This window comes from Colletotrichum karsti, assembly GCF_011947395.1.
Source record: "Colletotrichum karsti strain CkLH20 chromosome Unknown Scaffold29, whole genome shotgun sequence".
NCBI lineage: Eukaryota > Fungi > Ascomycota > Sordariomycetes > Glomerellales > Glomerellaceae > Colletotrichum > Colletotrichum karsti.
The window spans coordinates 180,643-203,546 of record NW_024065929.1 but is presented as its reverse complement, the minus strand read 5'-3'; the positions used below and the strand labels follow the sequence as shown (position 1 = coordinate 203,546).

General features: G+C 53.0%; 3 protein-coding genes across 3 annotated transcripts; 1 reads left to right on the top strand and 2 right to left on the bottom strand.

Annotated features, from left to right (window-relative positions):
* Positions 1 to 332: 332 nt before the first annotated feature.
* Positions 333 to 5,531, bottom strand: CkaCkLH20_08583 (uncharacterized protein; the record flags this gene model as incomplete). The annotated part of the gene is made up of 7 exons (XM_038891298.1): positions 333 to 1,126; positions 1,181 to 1,461; positions 1,518 to 1,843; positions 1,935 to 2,109; positions 2,165 to 2,181; positions 2,605 to 2,754; positions 4,371 to 5,531. The coding sequence occupies 7 exons, from the start codon at positions 5,529 to 5,531 to the stop codon at positions 333 to 335; spliced, it is 2,904 nt and encodes a 967-aa protein (XP_038743310.1).
* Positions 5,532 to 7,019: 1,488 nt separating this feature from the next.
* Positions 7,020 to 11,564, top strand: CkaCkLH20_08582 (ABC multidrug transporter; the record flags this gene model as incomplete). The annotated part of the gene is made up of 3 exons (XM_038891297.1): positions 7,020 to 10,261; positions 10,329 to 10,856; positions 10,910 to 11,564. The coding sequence occupies 3 exons, from the start codon at positions 7,020 to 7,022 to the stop codon at positions 11,562 to 11,564; spliced, it is 4,425 nt and encodes a 1,474-aa protein (XP_038743309.1).
* A 500-nt stretch (positions 11,565 to 12,064) lies between these two features.
* Positions 12,065 to 21,184, bottom strand: CkaCkLH20_08581 (glycogen debranching enzyme; the record flags this gene model as incomplete). The annotated part of the gene is made up of 5 exons (XM_038891296.1): positions 12,065 to 12,376; positions 12,442 to 12,556; positions 16,380 to 16,483; positions 16,537 to 20,914; positions 20,970 to 21,184. 5 exons carry the CDS (start codon positions 21,182 to 21,184, stop codon positions 12,065 to 12,067), a joined length of 5,124 nt encoding a protein of 1,707 aa, XP_038743308.1.
* Between the last annotated feature and the right edge of the window lie 1,720 nt (positions 21,185 to 22,904).

Genomic DNA, 22,904 nt, shown 5'->3' with positions numbered 1-22,904 from the left:
TTGAACGCGGCATCACCATGAGACTTTGAGCTGCAGTCCATTGATCACGTGGAAAATAAATATGTCAAGCGCACATGTCTTATGGAAAGTCTCATCTAAACCTCATTGAAATGCTTTCATTGAGTCTCATTATGGCAGAAAACCTTTCTTTGCCAACCTGTAGTCATGGGCGTGCCAAATACCAGAAAAGCCCAATCTAAACTCCAGTAAGCCATCATCAACTAAATATGCTCGGATGTCGCTCTTTGAGCAAACATTCCTGTGTCCCAACTCCGGGATCATAGACGCGAATAGCGCGAAGCGAGTGCTGTTCTCCTCCATGACTCGGTTGATCACCTATGCGTGATTCGACCTCCCAAATATTCTTGCGTATCTTGAAGAATGATTCCCGAATCCTCTTCCGTTTCAATCAAATACCTCGGCACAGCCGCCGATCCCAAGCCAATCAAAGTGTTATGCATGTCTTTGGGGTTGATAGTATCCTTCGAGTAGTGAGCATGTAAACAGTCGCTCGGCAAAGCTTGCTCAACGTCCATAGTGTAAGAGTGGTAGTCAGAAGGCACGGTTGACACCACGTCGAATACAGGCTCAAAGTCCACGTATGAGGCGCTGCCCAACTCATCAAAGTCGTCAACCGTGCCGGACTGGGAGTATGTTTGGTAGTCTTGTTGCATTTGCATGACGGAGTAGTCTGCATCTGTCGTCTTGTGTCGTGTCTTGGTGCTGCGTGTGATGTTGGTCGTTTGGACTTGATGCCCAGAGGGAGTGGCCATGGGCATATCGTCCATGCCTTCCCAGTTGGCGTCTTGGTAGTCCGCGAGTTGGTATGACTGCGCAGAACCATAGCCGCTGCCGTTGCCGAGCGTGCGGCTGTATCCGCCCGAGGTGGCGGAGGGATACGCGCTCGAGGCATCCGTGGAGGGAGATGCGCCGGCGCTGGAGTCTGAGACGTGGCGATACTCTCGAGACCTGTCGGAGTCGGTATCGCTGCCGTCGGAATCGTATGTGTGTGGTGAGGTGGCGTAGCCCCTTTCCCAGCAGCCTCGTTCCCAGCTGTCGACCGCTCTCTCCATGGCTTCAAACATGAGCTGGGCGGGCAGTAGACAAGGCATGTAAGAGTCGTGATCTTTTCAATCAGTCAGCAAAAAGTCAAGAGACTCTGGTGTGCAAATGATCTTACAGATTTCGACCCTCTTGGCCCACTCTTCCTGTCCCGGGAAGAGCTTCATGAGAAGCTTGTGTCGGTACTTGTAGTCCAAGGACTGACCGGTGGCCCTGACCGACAAGTTCTCCAGGACACGATGCTGGTCTTCCGTGAGCAAAGGTGGCTCGTAGGGCGACCAGATCTTGGTGCAGCTTCGCGCGTGCGATGACTTGGACTCAGCAGGCTTAGAACCGTATCTAGCGCCGCAGTTGTGACATTGCTTGTCACTTCTCAGATGCACCCTCTTGATGTGTTCGCTGCAGGCTGTGTGAGCCAAGACCCCTGCATTACCCGATTTGGAAAAGGCACTTACATGAGCTTTCCGATCCCACCCTTGATGTTTCCATCAGTGCAAGAGTTTCTGACGTGGGTAAAAGATGCCGGGTCTCTGATGAAAAGAGGACAAGCCAAGTTGACGCTCTTCTCGTCAACGTTGGCATTGGAATGCCGATGCAGCGGAAGACTCATCTCCCTCCTGAGCTCGGTCAAGAGGAAGTTCTTCATGCCAGAGAGCCCAACAGGCGACTCTGGTGTCATCTGCTGCTGGATGATCTCGATGGGGACGTTGGTAGTGAGCTTTGGGCGCTTGACTTCGAGAGCCTGCTTGCCACGGCTGTGACCAGCGGACTCACGGCTTCGCTGCCGAACTCGCTTGTTCTCTCCCATGGCTGCTAGTGGACCAGAAATGCCGGCTCTGCTGCGGGTGGTTTGGGTCCTGGAAGGAGTCGACGTTGTTGGTCAAGTGCTTGAGTTGATCGATTCGCTGAGCGTAATGCTGCTTGGTCTTGGACTCGGACCACTCAGTTGCTTCAGCAAGCTTCACAATAGTTGCGGGAACGGCGTCTTGCTGCTCCCGAACCCAGTCTTCGGTGAGACGGTTGCTTGGTCCGATGAACTTGGGGTCCCTGCGGACGACTGCGTCAAGTGAAAATGAGGGCTGCGATTGCCGACTAAATTTACTTGACGATCTCGTAGATCTGTTCGAATCGATACAATGATTAGCCTGTGTACTCTTGAGAACGACGAGTATTTCGCTGCCAATGATTGACCAGCTTACACCTGATTGGGGGTTGGCTCACCTCTTTGGCGTGTTGTTGAGCACCATTCGGTTCAAGTCAGATAGACATGAGAGTAGCCATCAACCCTGAACACGACACAGGAGGACACACACGCAACACAACCACGAAAAAAGTCGTTCAAAGAGACGAGAGAAGAGTCGTACCTAGCTCAGGACATTGATTGAGGTGAATTGAGATGAGAAAGAAAGAGAGATCGCGGTGGATTGCTCAACGGGGCGGCTTACGACTAAGAAGCAATCCCTCGATCGCAATTGCGATCGGGGCACGGCGGAGCCGTCCGCCACTCCCAACAAGTGCCGTTAGTCGCAATTGAGAACGTACAAAAGGGTCAAAACCGGGGATATCGTTATCATGAGGTGTCCAGAAGAGCATGATACGATCTGATGCATTTTCTGCCGACTGCGGGTTGTACGACATGGCTTCGGAGGGGGTCTTGAATGACGGCTTGGCGTGGTGGTTCTTAGTGTCAGACTTTTTCAAGAGTATGGTATGAACAAAAGGCTTCGGCTTATGGGCAGTTTCAACAGCCTGACTTGACAAACTATACAGAAACAAGTCTTTCAGAGTAGTCTCTCGATGATTGGTCTCGCAACGTCGAGGATTGATTCGCTCCGACGAGTTGCACAATGCCTGGCGTCGAAGCGAGGTCTGAATACCATGTGCCCGGACTTTGTACTCATCCCCAGATGTCCATGGGCCAACCGAAAGGAGCCGATCTCACTCAATGGGCAGCCGACAAAACAAAAGAAGGAAAGTGAAACTAATGCGGTGATTAACTGCTGAGCTTTGCTCGGATTTGGAACATTGGCAGGGTCTTTAAGAGGAAGATCCTATGGACGTGCTCTCGGAGAATTAGCTTAATATCGCTAAGCTCTTCCAGGGACCAGGCGTCTGGAATTTTTGCTGGCTCACCACCACGTGGAAGCATGCTTTTCGGCCGAATTCCCAGTAAGACGGCGATGGAAGTTTTCCAAACATCTCATTTAAGGTTCGCCGGACCCGGTCCTGCAATAGGTCGTCGTTCTATACATGCAACGGCAGCGGGGAGTCTAGACTCGGAGCCCATGGTTCTGGACCATGGGACTTGCACGGTCGGGGCTTCATCGCGAATGGAGGCCAGAGGCAGTGCAAAGTTCCAAGAAAATAGTCGCATTCAATCTGGAGACATGGAGAAATCTGCAATCGGCAATGGAAGTCTGAAATCTCGCCCGGTTTGCTGCCCAACAACGTGGACTGGCTCAATTGGCGTTCTAGAATACCTAAGGATATCCGGGGATCCGGCATTTTCGCTAGGCGGCCTCATCTCTTCAATTTTGAGCAGGAGCCGAGAGAATTTTCCTCCAGTCATCATATCATATTCTTTCTGTTGATGAGAACGTGTTCTTTACAATCACCTTGAGAACAGTGCTCCATTTTATTCTCATTCTGGCGAGGTGCTCAATACAATCTGATTAACGATTAGGGTCCTCGTTACGCGAACTCTCTGAAAGTTCGGTGCCGAGGTTATACACGTATAAAAGGCTGCCCTATTAGAAAGCCGGAGGACAACACGAGCACATCGACGAGGGGCCTCTGAGCAGCCTCGAGTCTAATAATTCCAGGACAAAACCTATCGCAGTCTAGACACACTGCGACAACCGTTCCTAACTGGATCTGTCCACGCTCACTGCTCTTCGCAACCAGTTAGCGATTCACGTCTAGCGATTCACGTCTATCTTTCCAAGGATGATGACTTGGACTGACCTTGAAGAGCTTGAGAATAAGATTTGAGCTCTAAGACATTGCGTTCGCCATTGAGACGCCTGGCAGCTGCGTGAAGATGCAGCTGCGCTCATGTGCCCGGTCGAAGGTGACTGTGAGCCAAGCCGCCACGACTTTCGAGGCCACTCAAGAGCCTTCTCAATCATCAGGACGTAATGCCTCAGTTGGCAACCAGACAAGCATTCTCTGACAGTGGCAGAGATCTGCCCCGGGCCAGCTTCCACATCATGCTTCTTGGCGGTACGAGATTTCGTGTGAGTCAGCTGGTACAGAAAGCATCTTGTCTTCTGCGAGACGACATCCGCTCAATCAATCATGTTCCGTACTGATAGAACTCCGCCGTCCATAGACCCAGGCCGCTTAATCTGGTCTGCTGGCCACTGCAGCCAGTGAGAGTACTGAGGATCTAAGACTCGAAATAAGCCATCCATCAGGTGTCCAGACCATCCCTGCATGAACCAGAAATGCTCCAACGTCTGAATCAGGACGTTGAAGTGAGCGAGCATGATGATGGGCAGGACGTGGCTCTGCTGCAAGCGAACCACGAATTCGTCATCCATGCTGTACAGCCACCGCATGATGCATTGGAACTTCCCCTGGACATGTGTTTCGGGCTCGGCCGTCGTGCCAAACGTCATCTTGAAGCACTCCGCAAGGGCAGCGAGTAGCGTCGTGTACATGGCTCTATCCGGCTCAGGGGATGTGGCGACTAGGTCGGCGAGCTCTTCGAATCGCTTCTCCCAGTACACCATCTTGTGAACTGGTTCGGGCAAGGGCGGGCAATGGGTCCATGTGTCTTCGAAGGAGACACCATCGTCTGCCCACCCAGCTATTATGGTCTGGATTCCCATCGTCTTGACGACAAAGCGGACTCCACGAAGAAGCGCCCACCAAGGCACTTCGCCCTCCTCCGCGACGACTAGCAGATGCCCTGGTGAGGGCTTCTTCGCAAACGTCGATAAACACACAAGTACGGTGGTGTGGTATAGGGCCTGGCAATTGTCTCTATTCAACTTCGGAATGATGTTGGTGACATCCGGCAGAGCACTGGTCGAGTGCCGCTCGGCCAATGCCTCGTAGTGACTGGCTTGGTTAGGTCGCAACCTCGCGAGATGTTGCGCCGAGATCGCCAGTACCATGTGGAGGACATAGTGGTGTTGAAAGCCGAGTCGTGGGACATGTTCCCTCCATACCCGCGCTTCTCCCAGTGTGATAGCCGTGTGACACATGTAGTGGTGTAGAAGCTCGAGATCGTCACCGTTCAGCAGCGACGGAAAGGAGGGTTCGATGGGCACGGGTACGGCAGCCGGGGTGATCGGTGTCTGGGCGGAATCCGGCTCCGAAGCGGTCGGCGTCGGGAGCTTCTGCAGGTCGTCCCAGTTCTTACGTGGACGGCCCCGTTTCTTCGGCGTCGGCGTCGGGGGCGACGATGCTGTCGGAGAGTGGGCCGGCTGGTTCAAGAGAGGAGGGGCAAAGTCGCAGTGCATCGAGAACCGGACGCAGTTGCCGCACTCGGGTTTGACCTCGTCGCACTATCAATCGCGAGGATGAAGTTAGCTTTCTGTTCTGCATGTTGTGATGTAGCCGGCGGCGCATCCTGGGGAGGTTTGACAGGGGCGTGGTTAAGGAGGGAAACATGCCTTGACTTTCCTCCTCTTGCAATTCTGACACCCATTTCGAGACTTCTTGTGAGACCTTCTCTTGTTCTTGCGACAGGTTCCGCAGCAGCAGCCACCAGTGCCGGTCTTGTTGTTGGGCGCGCTACATTTTGTAGAGTCCGGTGCTGATCCGCTTGCGTGGTTGTCGTCCTCGTCCCCATTCATCGTTCGCGATCGCGTTGGTCCTTAGGATTCGTACGGGCTGCAGAGGTCGAATAGGCGCGGCGGCTGGGTGGGACAAAAGCTCCCATCCCGTCTTTCCTAGACATATGACGTCGTTTAGAGGCTTTCAAAGAGAGCCAGGACCCGGTAATTGGCTTCGTAGATGCATCTTGCACCTCCCCTCGAAGGGGACGGGAGTCCATGGTCTCTTGGGACTTGCTTGAACTCTTCGTCCCCGCTCGTGGGGATCCGAGAATTTCGTATCCGGTACGAGAATTCGTTACGTGTTCTGATTGGATGAGTGTCCGGGAACGTCCCCCACGTTCCGATGCCCCTAGCATTCTTCACATCCGGAAATGCATCAGATGTCCCGTCTCTTGAAGGCCTCTTACAGACGCGAATACAAATACAGCTGTCTTCCCCCTCATGATCCTCTATAGTCTTGAGCGCCATACCGTTAGAATTGCTCTTGAGAATACCCCAGGATGAGCATAACTGTCTTGGAGACGGTACTTGTCGATCTGGGCACGTTTCTTTGCCGAAACTACCGCCCCGAAAACGGTAACCAGTGATGGCACAATTCCTTCAATACGTCCGATGCGATCTTCAGTGTTTCTGCATCATACTTCCATCACCTCAAGCAGGAAATTCCCAGTCACTGAGAAAGAAGTTGTATCGAATGAGTATCAAAAATGCTAAAAGGTGCAAGAGATAAGTTCAACTCCGAAGAGTTCCTCATGCCAGTGAGTCACAGCGTATCATTCACCGCTGAGGCAGTGCGTTAGTTAAATTACTCCCACCCAACTTCTGTATTATTCCCGGACATTTGGTATATTCAGTGCACCCAACACGGCTTACCGGTCCTCCCATGCTGATGCTGGCCTTCTAGTGCTCTGAAATGTTAGGACTTATGTATTCTCAAACTCTGGCTGTGTTTGAGTCAATCATCTGCGTGAGTTGACCAACCTTGAACTGCTAGACGATACTGCCAATCGATCGAGGCACCTTTCTTGTTTGGCACTGGTCTCAATCCTTCGCACCGAGGGACTTTTGCGATGAGATAAGAACATAAGATTGAGTCTGCCGCTCAACATGCGTCTTCTTCTTCTTTCCCATGTCCAACAACCAGCAACCGACCAAATTTCAGCCTTCAGCATGGTCGCTGTAGAGGCTCGCCATGACGGCGAGTGCATCGACAACGTAGCATTCGGTTTCGGTGGAAGCTGCTCACAGCCCGATTTTACCGCAATCGAGTACAAATGGATATTCTGGCTCTCGGTGGCCACCGCAGCGGGATTCATAGCCGCCGCATCGGCCCGCGTGCTCCGCCTTTCCCGATCTCGGAACCCGTCCGTGGCGCGCGGCCTCGGTATGATGTGGGTCGCCAAGCTCGTTGCCGGCGCCGTTTTCACCGGCCTCAGACTCGGGCTTCTTGTGGTGGCCGTCCGCCGACAAACGAGTCACCCGAGTGCTCAGCTGGTAGCTTCCACAGCACTGAATTTCACCGCATCATGTCTCCTGCTTGCACTTTCGCCTCTTGAGCATTTCAAAAGCGCCCGTCCTTCGGTCCTGGCCTGCTCTTTCCTCTTTCTGGCCCTTTTCTACGATATTGCACGATGCCCCTCACTTTGGTCAGATTCAGATACTGGCAGCGGCGACGAGTATTACTCAATCTTTAGGGCTCTTTATACTACCGTTATTGTCATTGAGTTCTTGGTCTTGGTGCTAGAGAGCTTGAAGCGTCGGCGATGGATTGCGTGGGACCCGGAAGACCACAGCCCGGAGGAGACGAGCAGTATCTTGAGCCTAGGGCTGTACTCATGGCTGAATCCTCTTCTTTGGCGAGGATATCACAAAGACCTCGTCATGAGCGACTTGTTCCCACTGGACAAAGCCATCTCGGTGACAACATTCGATGCCGAGGGCCGAAGCTCGAGAGAAGAGTCGAAAGGAATCTCGACGTGGCAACTCATCGTATGGCTTGCGAGGCCACTAGGCTCATCCGCTCTGCTAGCTGTACTCCCGCGCCTGTGCCTTCTTGGCTTTACTTTCTGTCAACCCTTCTTCCTTCAACGCCTCCTCGGTTATCTCTCTTCCCAAGAGAGCGATACGCCTACTGCCTCTGGGCTTATCGCCGTCGCCGTCCTGACGTACTCAGGCATCGCCATCTCCACATCCCTATATTGGTACTATCAGGAGCGTTTCCAATCCCGTCTACGCGGCTATCTGATATCAGCAATCTACCGCAAAGCAACAAGCATCCATCACGTCGGCAACGGCGACTCAGCTGCTGTCACGCTCATGGGCGCCGACGTCGAGCGCATCTACACCGGCCTACGTCTTATGCACGAATTATGGGCCAACATCATTCAGATCACCCTAGCTTCCTGGCTACTCCAACATCAACTCGGATTTGCCTTTCTGGCTCCCCTGGTCATCGTCTTCCTCTGTTTCGCCGGCTCATTCGCCTTGTCAAAGCGCGCAGTGCCGCACCAAAGTGCGTGGATGTCTCGCGTACAGAAACGTATCGCTGCAACCTCGACGATTCTCTTCAGCATCAAGGACCTGCGGGTCTCAGGCATGACACAGCCCGCAATCGCTCTGGTACAGCGCGAGCGTGAGGAGGAGATCCGCGTAGGCGAGCGTTCGCGTGTGCTCATCGCCCTGAGCGCAACCCTGAGCCAGCTTCCCCAGGCTCTAGCACCGGCTCTGGCTTTTGCTTTCGGGCCACGGGTACTTGATGAGACAAAGGCATTCACTGCACTGTCGTTCCTTGTGCTGTTGACCGCGCCACTGCTGGTGGTCTTGCAAAGTCTGCCCATTTTAGCTGCCTCTGTGGCATGTCTCCGAAGGATCAAGCTGTTTCTTATGCAAGATGACAGAGTGGACGAGAGGTTCTTGAAGTCAGTCGGGAACGACAATGAGAAGGGTAAGCAGGCTTCTAGCTACAGCGATCCGGATTTGTTCATTCATATCGTCAACGGAAGCTTTGGATGGACGCCAGAACGCTCCGTACTCAAGGACATCAATATCCGCCTCCCAAAGTCCTCCATTACGTTCGTGGTCGGTCCTGTAGCTTCCGGAAAGTCAACTCTGTGTCGGGCACTCCTCGGAGAGGTGCCTCACATGAAGGGAAGTGTAGCTGTTGGGTCTAACAAGGTGGCGTACTGCGATCAGATGCCGTTTCTATTCAACGAATCGATCATGGAGAACATCATCGGATTCTCTGAGTTGGACACCAATCGCTACGCTGAAGTCAACAAAGCAACTATGCTGACAGATGACTTGACGACGTTTCCTGCGGGAGACAGGACGGTAGTTGGGACCAAGGGGCTCTCCCTCAGCGGTGGTCAACGACAGCGTGTGTCGCTTGCCAGGGCACTTTATCACGACGCCGAGATCCTCATACTGGATGACATCTTCCGCGGCCTGGATGTTTCTACACAACACCAAATATGTCAAGCCGTGTTTGGACGCGATGGCCTCCTGAGAAGACGAGGTTCGACCGCGATTGTCTGTACTCACTCGACGGAGTTCCTGACGGTTGCTGATCACATCATTGCACTTTCTCAAGACGGCACCGTTGCAGACCAAGTCTCGTCCCTCGAACTTGTGCGAGACGAAGAGCGTGGTAAACGCCTCGGGTTTCTGAGACAAAAAGAGCCAAGCATCAACCTTGGCAAAGTACACCCGGATAAAGGCTCCCAAAATATTGAGGGAATAGCCTCGACGGGCTCAGAAACATCACAGCGCCCATCTGTCGCAGTCCAGTCACCAACAACCACCCCTACAACTGTAACAACTCCAACCGTTGACTTAGCCGTTTATCGCCACTGGCTGTCAACTCTCAAACCCTTGCCGTTGGTGGTGTTCGCCGTGCTTGTGGTCGGTGTTGGATTCTGTGCCAATTTCCCGACTATTTGGCTCAAGATGTGGTCAGAAGACTCAACATCAGCTGAGCCAAAGCACTCCCTCGCCTTTTGGATGGGTCTCTATGCACTCCTTGGAGCAGGCGGCATCATCTGCGTCTTCCCAGCTGGACTCATCATGCTGCGTACTGCTGTTCGACTTGCTGGCACCGATCTCCACCGCACTACCATCAACACGATCATGCACAGTAGCCTGCGGTTCTTGGGCAGTACCGACGTCGGCAAGGTGCTAAATTTGTTCAGCCAAGACATGAACATCATGGATACTCAGCTGCCACGTATGATCAACAACTTTTGCTTCTGCTTAGCTACTGCTATTGGTCAAGCTGCTGTTATCGCGGTTTCTTCTGCATGGCTATCTATCAGCTATCCGTTCTTTATGTTGTTGTTGTGGATGGTTCAGCGCATCTACCTTCCTACGTCAAAACGGCTGCGGATACTCGATCTCGAAGCCAAGGCTCCGCTGTAGTGAGTTCTTCCAAATGTTACCCGACTCTCTCACCTGGTACATACTGATGACGGGCGGCGTACCTAGTACCAACTTCCTAGACACGCTGAGCGGTCTACCAACCATTCGAGCTTTCGGCTGGTTCCCTCATCAGATTGCTCGCAACAATGCTCTCCTTGATGACTCCCAACGCCCTTCGTATTTGTTGGCGATGGCACAGCAGTGGCTCATGCTGACAATGAACATTCTCGTTGCCATTGTCGCTGTGCTCCTCGTTTCGCTATCCACACAACTTAGGTCCGACACAGGCAACGTGGGTGCAGGTCTAGTCACGCTCATTACCCTCGGAGGCACACTTACCACTATCGTCGTTGCATACACTGGTCTTGAGACCTCCCTCGGCGCCATCAGTAGGCTAAAGTCATTTGAAGAGGAGACGGAATCAGAGGGCAACGCAAAGGAGGATGTTATTCCAGACGAGGCGTGGCCTATGAGCGGCTGCGTACGATTGAAAGACGTCGACGCAAGTTATGATGGCACTCAAAAAGTCCTTAAAGAGTTGAACCTGGTGATTGAAAGTGGGCAGAAAGTTGCTATTTGCGGAAGAACTGGGAGGTTAGTTGTGATCGAACCACCAGCCATTTATGTCGCTAAGCTGACATTAACAGCGGCAAATCATCCATTCTTGCCCTCCTACTCCGTCTGATCGACCCGCTGTCACCCGATACCCCTGATTCGGATGCCCCGACAATCCTCATCGATAACCTCGACCTCAGGACGATTAATCGGACCACACTACGCGAGCGCATAATCTCTGCCTCACAAGATCCCGTGTTCCTATCAGACGGCACGTCTTTCCGCGTGAACCTCGATCCCGGCTCCACCGCTACCGATGAAGAATGTAACGCTGTTTTGACCGAACTTGGACTAAGCACTATTATCGAAACCAAGGGCGGCCTGAATGCGTTCATAAATGGAGCTGAACTCAGTGCCGGGCAGAAACAGCTGTTCAGCGTGGCTAGAGCGGTACTTCGGCGCAGGGTCAAGCAGAGAGAGACAGGTGTGGATGGAGGGCTTCTTCTTCTGGACGAGATAACTTCTGGTGCCGATGCCGATACGGAGAAGAAAGTCAGAAGGATTCTCGATAATGAGTTTCAAGGCTATACCGTCGTCATGGTGACACATCGTCGAGAAATGGCTATGAGCTGTGATAGAGTACTGATGCTAGACGCAGGTAAGGTTGCTGAGGATGGAATACCTGGAACACTGCTAGACAAGCAAGGCAGTCAGTTTGGATCTCTATGGGAGAGTGAGAGACTTTGAGATCCGGATTAGCATGATCAGAGACTGTGTTTCCTTGAGTCAAGGCGATAACGAGACGTCGTGAGCTCAGATAGAGCCCAGCCAGCAAATGCTTTGACCTACATCATTCACTTGAGCTGCTTTCCATAGTTACAGCCAATCTAACCTAAGGGTTTCGGTCTTTGATGAGATGTTCGCAAATGACTCGAGGATCATGCATTCAAGTCAATCTTCTTAACTAATTGAAGTTGCAATCATACCAATGACTTCGTCTACTTTGACCATCGGAACTACTGTTCATACGAAGACCTCAAACATGGGGTTAGCAAATCGTCGGTTGTTTCATGTTATTGCGAAGGCAGTCAATCCTGTAGATTTTCAGATTCTACATGTATATAGAGTGTTGATTTCCAGCAGATTACACCACCACGTTTCCCATCAAATTCCTCCTCATCCACTCATGGCTCCATATTCCCATCTTGTGACCCCCAAATGCCAACAGATTATTCTACATGGGCCGTTTAGCATCCAAGCCAGTCGCAGTAGGCGTAAGACTCCTGGGGGCACCCGAGAAGGCAAGAGTACTTGCCGCCGCAGCGGAACGCGCAGGCGACGTTCTCGACGGTGGTGCAGACGCCCCAGCTCTCGTAACCGCACGCGCGGCGAACGACGGTGTTGTCGCGGGCCTCGATGTCAGGTCCCGTGACGGAGGCCGCGCCGTACTGGGTGGCGAGCTTGATCAGGAGGTCCTTGTCCTCGGCGTTGACCGCACTGACGTGAGACTCAGCGGCGGGGGCGGCAGCGACGAAGCCGGCGATGGCGGCGATGATGGCCTAAGAATGGTTGGTTAGATGGTCTTCTGGTAATTATCAAGTCTTGCGGAGGACATACGAGAGACTTGAACTGCATTTTGAAGGGTTTGGAGGGTGGTGGAGGATATGGTCTGGAAGAGTAGGCTGTCGAAATCGGTAGAGGGGTTGTAAGTGTAGGAGTTGGAGTTGAAGTTGCGAGATCTGATGAAGATGAAGCTTCTGATGGTATTTACAGATGGCAACATGCTCTCTTTATATACATCCTCGCAGCTTCAACTGATCGTACTTCCGAGTCCAGTTTCTTCATCTTCCCATCAACCATGATGTTCACTATCCAAAGATCCTTTTGCCATCCAACCTCCACATCTGTGTTCCTGGTATTGTACTAGTGTAGTTCAGCCAACGCGACATTTGGAACTTCGGTCTACGAAGAGCCCCCGCGCTGCCATTTTGATGCATCATGAGACTCAAGTTCTGCCTTCGCTCTAGTAATTTCTGCTCAGCTACTTCGCTCAGCCCGGCTTCAAGCCAGCCGAACACGTCATCATAATATGTACGCCGGTGATAAAATGAGGTATCTCGTGAAACGAGCGGCACAGCAGTTCCTTCCCAGTCCCTCCATAACTCCATGACTCGGCTACGCGCTTGGCCGGTAATGATAGCCCCCAACTTGAGCTGGAATTCAGAAACACTTCATATTTTCATCTGTAGGCATTGCAATAACGTCTTTCTGAAAGGTCGAGCTGTATTGTAAGTTCCAGCGTGTCAAGCTCCAGTGATGAGGCTCATCACTCACTTGGAGACACCTGATAGGAATTCTGGCAAGAACAAGCTTTTGATAGCATATTTGCACACGTTGATAATCTGCCTGTTGGCTGTCGGCCTTGAAGCACAAGGGCACTCTTCCCGCTGGAGCCGCCACGCCAGAATAGGAAAACGCCATCCCTGCACAGAACCAACAACATATGAAAATCGAGCCGGAAGCCCAGCTTCCCGCTTGGCGGACGCCCCGGTCCCGAGTTTCCCATCTTGGCACCGGCTGATACCCCCATATGAGGCAGTCTCCCCGTCGCCGTGAGAGCGGAGCTCAGCGGTCCAGCCCGTCCCGGCCCCAGCCAACCCTGTGACCCAAGATCTGGCGACGTTCGTTTGGTTGGTTGAGAGTGCAAGTTCTGATCTGATTATGTGCTCCGCCGTAGCTTGATGTTATCTCGGAACCACGTCTATCCGTGGCTGGTGCATTCCGCCTTGTGAGAATGCCTGTCGACATGCACCGCCTCTTCTTCCACCGGCGGCGTCGACAGACTAGAGTTTGAGCCCACTCCGCTCTTTACTGGGGCCATCACGAACATGGCACAACCTTGACAATTTAGAAATGAGTTGGCAAAATTCGTGCGGATATAAACCAACACGATGGACTGATGATAAGTCGAAAGCAAATGCAAAGGCCGCCTTTCCTTGACCCCTGGAAGCTGGCTCCTCTAGAGATTTGATGCTAAGTGCGCTTGGAAATAACGACGGATGGTTGAGGCGCGTTTCCATCTGTCTTCTCCCCCGTCCGTTGTCTATATGCGGAGTAATCGGCTTCTATCCAGCAGAACACCAAACGTTGAGTAACTCACCCAGGATCTTACCTCATCGCACTTCAAACTCCTTTTCTTGAAGGAACGCATTGAAACATCCAAACAACCCAGCTCTGGACCAATTCTTGACAGAATTGCGTGACCTCCTAAGCAAACGTAGCGAATCCAAAGCATACCCTTTTGAACCCCTTTCTACCAAGACTAAGCTACGACATATAGACAGTATAAAAGCCACAAACACTAAAATATAGTAAGGGATCAACCGCACTTGTCGATTCCAACGGCCAGGTTCTGCATACTGGTTGCTTCCGATAAGGTCATTAATGACTAAAAACACTCGACACTGTGAAACCCTGCCCGGTTATCGCCCATGAAGAACCTACAAGTCTTCAGAATGTTTAAAATTCTCGAATGTTCTTCCTCACCATTGCTTTGGAAGTATTCACGTCGCCTTATTGTTAGGACCACTACTCGACCACGGTGCGCCAATATCCCGCCATCATTCCCTATGTGCTGATCGTGCCATCTGCCGGGTTCCGGTTCAGTTCGATCGGATAACTTGAGAAAGCGGCCAGCACTAGAGAGGGCAAAGAGATCAATCATCCTGCTGCCAAGGATCCATCTTACCGTTCAGCGTAGCTTTTATATCGTTTTTGAAGGGGATGAGAAGACTGGCTGCGATGTTTCACGCTGAGGCAGGGTAGTGGATTCATACCACTGAAAGATTTCGAACGTAACTCCAGAGCAATGTAGCAAGGTCTTGTCGAGTCTTCAAAGATGAAAACTTCCAACAGGCAACTCTACACGGCATACGTACACGATATGAACCTCGACGGCGAAGGCAAGTTCAAGCCTCTTGTTAGTTTAAAACGCCCAGCCTGAGAGGGGCAGACGTAAACATACCACACCAAGGCCTTCATCCCTCTGGCGGATCTGATAGATTGGGTAGACATACTTCTCAGGTGCATCCGTGGTGATGATTCAATACGCGAGGCAGTTCATCAGAGCTTCGACACTCGCGCAAGTTACATCCATCCGTCGTCCTCGCCCATTATCCCAGACATATTCCCAAAGCTTATTCAACCCATAACCAAAACAAAGTATCATCTCCACGATCCAACTCTCAGGTTCTCTCAAGCGCAATTTCTAATACGGCCAAGCTATTGCTTGAGAGGAAGTGAGAAGAAGCATGCCGACCAAGCGCTTTCGGTGTGCCGCTCGAAGTGTTCTAATTCCATTCCTCATACCCTTAAATACCCGTCCTCAGAACATAACGCTCAAACCGCGCTCCTTAAAAGAGTCGTCTTCATCACTACCAAAGAAACGCAGCAATTGGCTTCGGGTTGGTGTGGTCTCTACGGACAACACATTCCACTCAGTCCTCACACACCACAACCCCGCCCCCTCCCCATCGACGAACCCAAACCCATAGCCCGCACTCAATATCCACGCCGTCCAGCACTACCATCCCCGGTGTAATCATCCCACCTATTCACTTCCCCTCCAGACGTACTCAAAATGCCTCACGTTCCCCATTCCACCCTTCCGTCCCCGTCAAAGTCTCAACACACCCATGAGAACGAGAGATCAAACCACACCCGATCCACATCAGAAGACATAATCGACTGCCTCGTCTCTGTCCTCACGAAACAAGCACGTCTCGACCTTGCCATTTTATACAACAGCTCTACCATTAACATTCACCACTTCCACCCGAATATCCCACGACCTGCTCGTCACGGCACAAAGCGAACGCAAAAGTATATATATCTACGTCACAGAAGCCGACTGCCAAGGGGTGAATCTCGACCATGTGAGCGATCCATGTGTTTAAATCGTCACGGTGTTTAACGATGCAATGGAGATTCCTGAGCGCGATTGTTTAACTCATCTCAAGAGTTCTTCATCCGCCGGGTGTATCTATCAACATGTGAAGCTACAAGAACTCGCCTACGTCGTCCGTCCGCGTCTCCGCTCCTGGTTTATTTTGTTCGTCCTACACCGTGACACCTACGATGAAGCAGCAATTTCTCAGCTTGCCGATATGTGTCTTAATATCTGCATGGTCCTCAACCGTCATGGAACAGAAGAGCATATGTTTCGTGCGGCGTCTTTACCAAAAGGAGATGGCGGAGCTTGTCACTGGGCTGAGACCTCTGAAGAGCATGCGGGTTACTCATATCAAGGGATTCTGTGTGCCGTCAACGTCACTTCCCTTACGAATGTGAGGAGAGAAACATGTAGGATATTAATGCATTCTATCTATATACCAATTCCCAAGTCGTATTCGCTATGCTCTTGCAAACCCAAGCACTTTTCACCGCATTCATTCAAGCTCCTTGCTTCGATGTCTTCATCATGAGCACCTGCATCCTAACAATAAACGTCCAAGCTGAATGTCTTCTCCTGCTAACAACTCATCCGCCATGGAAGTTTCCTACTTGAATCTCGTAGGCAAGGCAATCTTCGACTTGTCGCTCTGTTCCTCGGCCGCGTCCATGTAAAGGTCAATCAGACAACCGGCGGACCAAGCTTGTGTGGGACTCTGTTCCACTTGTTAGTATCATGTCTTTGCCTTGTAAGCGCAGGGAAACTTACCGAATCAGGGCAGTCCTCTCCGTTCTTCTGCGTCAACTCTGTCAGACCCGCCCAGGCGCTTTCCTTGATCATCTTCTTGCATCCCATAAGTCTCCGGGTGACTTGCTGGAACGCCTCGATGCGGTCGGCATCGGAGCTCCTTCTCGCCAGATCGAACTTCAACAAGGCTCGGAGGAAGAAACCAGTCGGCCAGAGCCACTCGGGACCTTGGTGGTAGTTCCGTCCCTTGCTTGTGGCGAAGTCGTCGCTGTCCTCACTGTTGCGGTAGTACGGCCTGTAGTTCAGGTCGGCAGGGTCCAGAGTTGCCATGCCGGTGGGGCCTCGGAGGACAGAATCAGCAACGCAAAGAGCATGCAAGGCATGCTTGGGATCGAACAACTCGGGGGCGGCGCACATGGCAATCGGGAAGTTGGGGCGCAGCTGGTAGTCCTCATACTCCTTGCCGGACTTGTACAAGTCCTTGTAGATACCACGTCTGTTGACGATCTTGCTGTTGACGTCGTAGTTGGAGTCCTCCTCAGGCGAAACAGGGACATAGTAGCAGCGCTCAAAGTTGGCGCGGATGAGTTCAGCCCAATCCTTGAACGAGATGGACGAGTCGTCTGCCTTCTTCACGGAGGAGTACTGGAACTTGCCCTCCGAGTTTAGTGAAGCAACCCACTTCAACGTGCTGTACAGGAGGCCAGTGATTTCAACGGCAGCACCGTCACGAGGTGTGCCGGGAACTCCCTTGGAACCGGCACGCGGGCTTTCACCCATCTTGTCCATCCATGTTCCGCAGTTGTGCTGGTTGCCTCCAAAGACGATGCCGGTGTTCCAGTCGACGTTGATGGAGATGTTGAAGCCCTCGTCACTCATTTGCGAGTCGATAGAAGGACCAGCGTTGGCTTCGCGGAAGGACATGCCAGAGGCATGTCTCTGCAATGCTTCTTGAATGACATCTTCGATCGTGCTCTCCTGAGAGTAGGCCCGAGAATCTTCAACGTCAAACCAAGTGTCATCGTAGGGCAAGAAGCGTCTCTTGACCTTCTCCTTCAGAAGGTCCAAGCCATCTGGAGCGAACTTGGTGTAATCCTGGATGCACTGAAGGAAGAACCAGATTGAGTCACGAGAGTTGTATCTAGGCAGAGCACCACTGCTGAGCAAGTTGGGGATCATACCATGCTTCAGGACACTGGCGAAAGCAAAGATGTGCTCTTTCGCCTCGTCGAAGCGGCCAGTGCCGAGGTAGAGACCGCGGAGGGAGATGAACACATCGCGACCCCAGCATCTTGCCCACTCCACAGCAAAGTGGGGAAGACCAGCAGCCAATGACGGGACCAACTTCTTTGGCCAGAGGGAACCGGACTTGACCAAGCCCGTTTGCTGTGCGCTGACCATGGCGAGGCTCTGAAGGAACCACTGTCCTTCGCGAACATTGCCGTTCATCTGCTCGAGGCCGCGCTCCCAGGCGGCCATGTACAACGTTCGCATCACGAGGCCAAAGTATCTCGGCAGCAAGAAGCTAGGGATCTTACGAATGGCGTCGAAGCGGTCCTTCAGCCAGGCAGCGGGCTTGCCGAGACGCTCGAATTCAGGCGTCTGGCTAGCACGTTCCAGTCGTCCAGCGGTGAAGTCCAATGCCCACTGACCATCACGGAGGTTCTGGCAGAGCGGGTGTGCCAGGTTGTTGTCTCTGATGATGTCCTTCAGTAGACTCCACCAGCCCTGGATACCAGCGTACACAAGCTTTCCATAACCTGGAATTTCGTAGCAGCCGTCCTTGCCACCACTGCCATCGCGCTCCTCGGCCTCGCATCGGTAGAGCAAGAAGTTGAGGTCAACAAGGTTCAAGCTCTCAACTGCTGTTTTCGCACCGGAGGTGACATAGGTGTCGAGACCTGCGGAGTGCTCCGCTGTGGGAATCCACGTCTCGAAAAGTGCGATACTGCCAGGCGGGAACTTGTCGCGAACGGCAATGATGGTCTCGTCACCCTTGACCTCCATGCGAATGCCCGGGACGTCAACGACACGGCTGGGAAGACCGCGAAGGAGCTTCTTGTCCTCCAAGACCTCCTTCTTGGCTTCGTCGCTGGCATCTACCTCGAGCATCCAGCTTCCGAGGTGTCGAGCCCTCGTCCCGCCAAGGTGGACAGCATTGAAAGCACCATTACCGTTGCCGTACCCAGGGAACGCCGTGTGGGCAATGAGGAAATAACCTTTTCGTGAATCGGGGTGAACTCTGTGAACAGTGATGTACTGATCCTCGTGGTGGATGTGAGTTTCGTCATAGCCATCCTTGCCCATCAGAGTGTGGATCTGGTTGAGAAGCTTCTTGATACCACCAATGCCGTTTCCGCCGCCGCCGATCTTAACAGGCTTGGAAGATGATTCTGAGGTGTAAAGTCTGGTCTCGTTGACAAGGTCGACGAGCTTGGGGTAGATCTCATCGTAGCCCATGACACTGCCGGTGGCGCTAGCGCACATGTTTACAAGGGCAGCATTGGGAAGAGTGTCGCGAGCGTCACGCTTCTGGGCTGGAGTCTCGTTGTCGTGGGTGCAGTCCATGAAGAGAGCTTGGACTGGTACTGGCTTGATCCTCCTGATGATTTCTCGTGAGGACGGGTTCCCGTTAAGCATATCGCTACCCTCTTGAGAGGGGCTCATAGGACTCATGGGAGACTTTCCGTCAGGGCGTGAAACTTCGTCGACTTCAAAGCTGCCGATAGGCCGGCCACCGTGCTTGTGTACCAAGCGACTCAGCTCACCAGTGCTCCACGCCTGCATGGCTTCACGAATGAGGGCGCTCAAGCCCAGTCTCTTGACAAAGACATGGTCCATCTCCTCGGAGCCTGTGAAGAGCTCTGCGACGACGTACAAGTCGGGCCTGACGCGACGAGCCTCGTCCAGGACATGTTCGGCTACGTGGATCGGAGTGGAGTGGCAATTGTCGATTCGGAAACCGGCAAAGTACTTGGCCAGCATGCGAGCGTACTTGGTCATGTACTCCCATAGGAAAGGACTGTCAGAAGGGCCGCTGCCATAACGAAGCTTGACGCAGTCACCCCAGACGATGACCTCGCGGCGCAGGTAGACGCGTGAATCAGGACCAGCATTATCCACAAGAGCATTTCCTCCCCACACCCATCCATTATTCACAAGAACATTTTCCTCGGGCTTGTTCTTTGCGGTCGTGTCATTCTTTGGTAGGCGGGTGAAATACGTCTCGATCAGAGGGTTCTCCTTGTTGATGACACCCATGCGAGGGCCGTGTTCGTCCATGCGGCAGTACTTGATGCGGTTGAAGAGCTGTTGCAGGATCTCGGTGACTTCGGCGTCGTACTCCTTGTAGAATGGTAGGTTAACTTCGTCAAGGACAGAAACCAGCTTGGATTTGGCCGCCGCCTGTCTGGGAGAGCTGCCCTCCTCGCCCTCGTACCTTCCGAAGATGGCGGACAGAAGACCTGAGGCGACCTTGGGGTCAACAGTTCTCCTGAAACGTCCGCCCAAGCGGTCTCCGCCTTGAAGGCCGTTCTTGATGAGGAACTCAGCCTGCTCCTTCAACGGGGCGTCCTTGAGTCCAGTGACGCTCGCACCGGCGGCTTCCTCGGGGAAGATGGTTTGGCCTGCAACCCAGGCTTGCAGCGAAGCTTCGACATCGCGCTCGACATCGATTGCGTAGTACTCCCACAGCCTAATTTCTGAGATGACGTGCTTCTTGATGGCGTCCATGATCTTGATAAGATCATCGTCAGACTTGACTTCTGTGGGCAGACCCAGCTTGCCCAGGTTATCGCTCAACTCCAACAGCTTCGTGTCCAAGAGCCACGCAGACTCCAGCCAGGGTGCCGTCACAAGATTGTAACCGGCCTCAGGGTGGTCCTGCAACCATGCGCTGTTGTGGGCCGTGTGGTTGAGGACAATGTCGGTCAAGCTGAGCATGGAGTATTGCTTCTCCAAGCTGGTGATCAAGCCCTGGACGTCCTTCTCACCGTCGGGGAAGCATTCGGGATCCCAGCCCAATTGGTCGTACAAGCTGTAGGGGGAGTTGGAAGCACCGCGGACCTGGAGCGGGGTGAAGTGGATCATGTTGTAACCGCGGTCGCTGATGCCGCGCAGGTGCTTCTCCCAGTCGCCTGGGTACTTGCCCATGAACTTGCTGATGACGGAGAAAATCGACAGAGCTGGCAAGGGCAGAGGGCGGCCATCGAGGCTGAGGCGCGGCGCGACGTCAATGTAGTAGAGCGGGGTCTTTTTGTTGGTGGTTTGGGCCTGGGGGCTCGAGTCCAGCTCCTCGGCGAGGTCTGGCAGCTCTGCATAGGTGGTGTAGAAGGCGTATGCGCCGGCCTGGAAGATGGGGATGGAGATTTCGATTGTGCGATTGAAATCGGGCACGAGTCTGGTTTGCGCATGAGCTACGGTGTTCGGTCAATTGAGGATTTGGTGAAGCTTACTTGAACTCGCGGAACTGGTCTCTGTGGAACTCGGCGCCCTCTTCTGGAATGTTGACCCACAGACTGCCATGGCGACAGATGGAGGAGGTGCCCTCAATTGTGAAGCGGATGGTTACGGGGTCGTTCGTCTTGGGGGCGAGGTAAACATACTCGCCGGCGACTTGGGGAGAGCCGTCGTCGTTGAGAGGCAGCAGGTAAACTTCGTTGGACATCATGGTTTTTGGTACCATCCTCCGAAGAGTTGTAGGAGGCAGCTTGGTGCCCCGCGGACAGATCGACGTAGAATGGGTCGCAGCTGGCGCAATGACTCGGGCTTTGCAGCACGGAGGCGATTCCGGTCGAGGAAAAACACGCCGATCCGGGTTCTGGGCGACAGGGGAGCAATTGGAGCAATATGATATGACGAGGGGCGTCAGCGACGGCAGCTTGATTGGGCCAAAGCCTCAGGTGAATCGATGTTGCCGAGGGAGGTCGAAAACGAGGGAAAACAGGAGGAATATGATCGAGTGTGCGAGAGAAAGAGAAGAAAATTGCGAAGGCAGATGATGACGATAGGAGCTAGAGGTTCTGTCAGCTCTGGTACGCCGCAGTACGAGTAAAAGGCATGGCGGGGTATCAGTGGCAGCTCAGAAATTGGAGAAGCCCAGCTCACTGTAAAACAAGCAAGCCCGCAGGAGTTGCTCCGGCCAAGGAAATTTGGAGTATCCGTAGAAAGCATTGGCGTCCATGTACTTTCTGCTAAGAGATTGTTGCTCTCATTGTGAAGAGAGCTCGCGAAGTAGGGGGAAGCAGCTACCCTCAGCTCATCCGAAGGTACCTGCCTGCAGCGACCTAAGCTCTTGCACTGAAGGGCAGCAGCAACAGCCGAAACTCTGAACACGACAAAATGTTGGCGAGGTAGATTGCCATACAAAAAGATGGGAAAGATACATGGTCTGAGGTGTCAAGCTGCCACTTTCCCAGTGCCAGGCTTCCCGGAACGGATAGCTTCGGTGGGGACAGCGGTGAGAGGCGGGGCGCCCTTGCGGAGTTTGGGGTTAGCGCCTGGCGTCTGTGGAGCCCCCATCACGATCCCGGAGAATCCAGACCGCGATTCGACGTGAAAATTCCCACTCTTCCGCTTGCCGTGGATCGCGATGAAAGAGAGAGGAGAGACTGCAACGAATTGTGCGGTGAATTCATGTCGTGCAAGCCTGGGCGGTAACTGGGTAACTGGGGTAGAAAGCAGCAAGCCGGGGGCGGGGATTCAGAGCAGGTTCCCGGACAGAACCAGTGCCAAACCGTCGCACAAACCCATGTTCATATTGCTCGTTGCGACTCTCAACAGTTTGAAAGAAAGGCAATTGCCCCTTTCTCTCGTATCTCACCTCAATTGCTGAATGACTGGGAAGCCAATCGTATATTCATCTGAAAACAGGTTAATAGTACGCCTCATCTGTCGAGCCACCATCACAAGAGACAAGTACTCTGTATCTCGTCAGCAATATTTTTTCGGCGTGGATTCCGGACCAATCCCAATATTTATCGTCTTCCCAGCTGGCCTGGTGTGCCGGGTAAGTCTGTACGAATAAGCAGATTGTCGCGTAACATCGAAGGAGATTTTTCCCTCATATCAGAAAATAAAAATAAAAAGGATGAGGCTAGAATCAACAAGAGCTCCCATCCCGGCGCTAGAATGACGTCACCCAGCCGTACCGCCGCGTTCTAGCGCTTGCCCAGTGCACAGACGCGGTTTCATGCCCCTCCTTCCTGCTTCCTGCTTCTTTCCTGGTCCAGCGGCTCCTGCCTGCCTGCCCGGTCAGTGACATTTTGGCACCGGCCTGGAAGCCGTGCCAAACAGGCCACCCTCGCCTGCATTGAACACACCATCTCGCCGGCGCCTCTCATCTCACATCCATCTCATTCTCACCCGTCGTTCTTCCGTTTCGCTCGCCT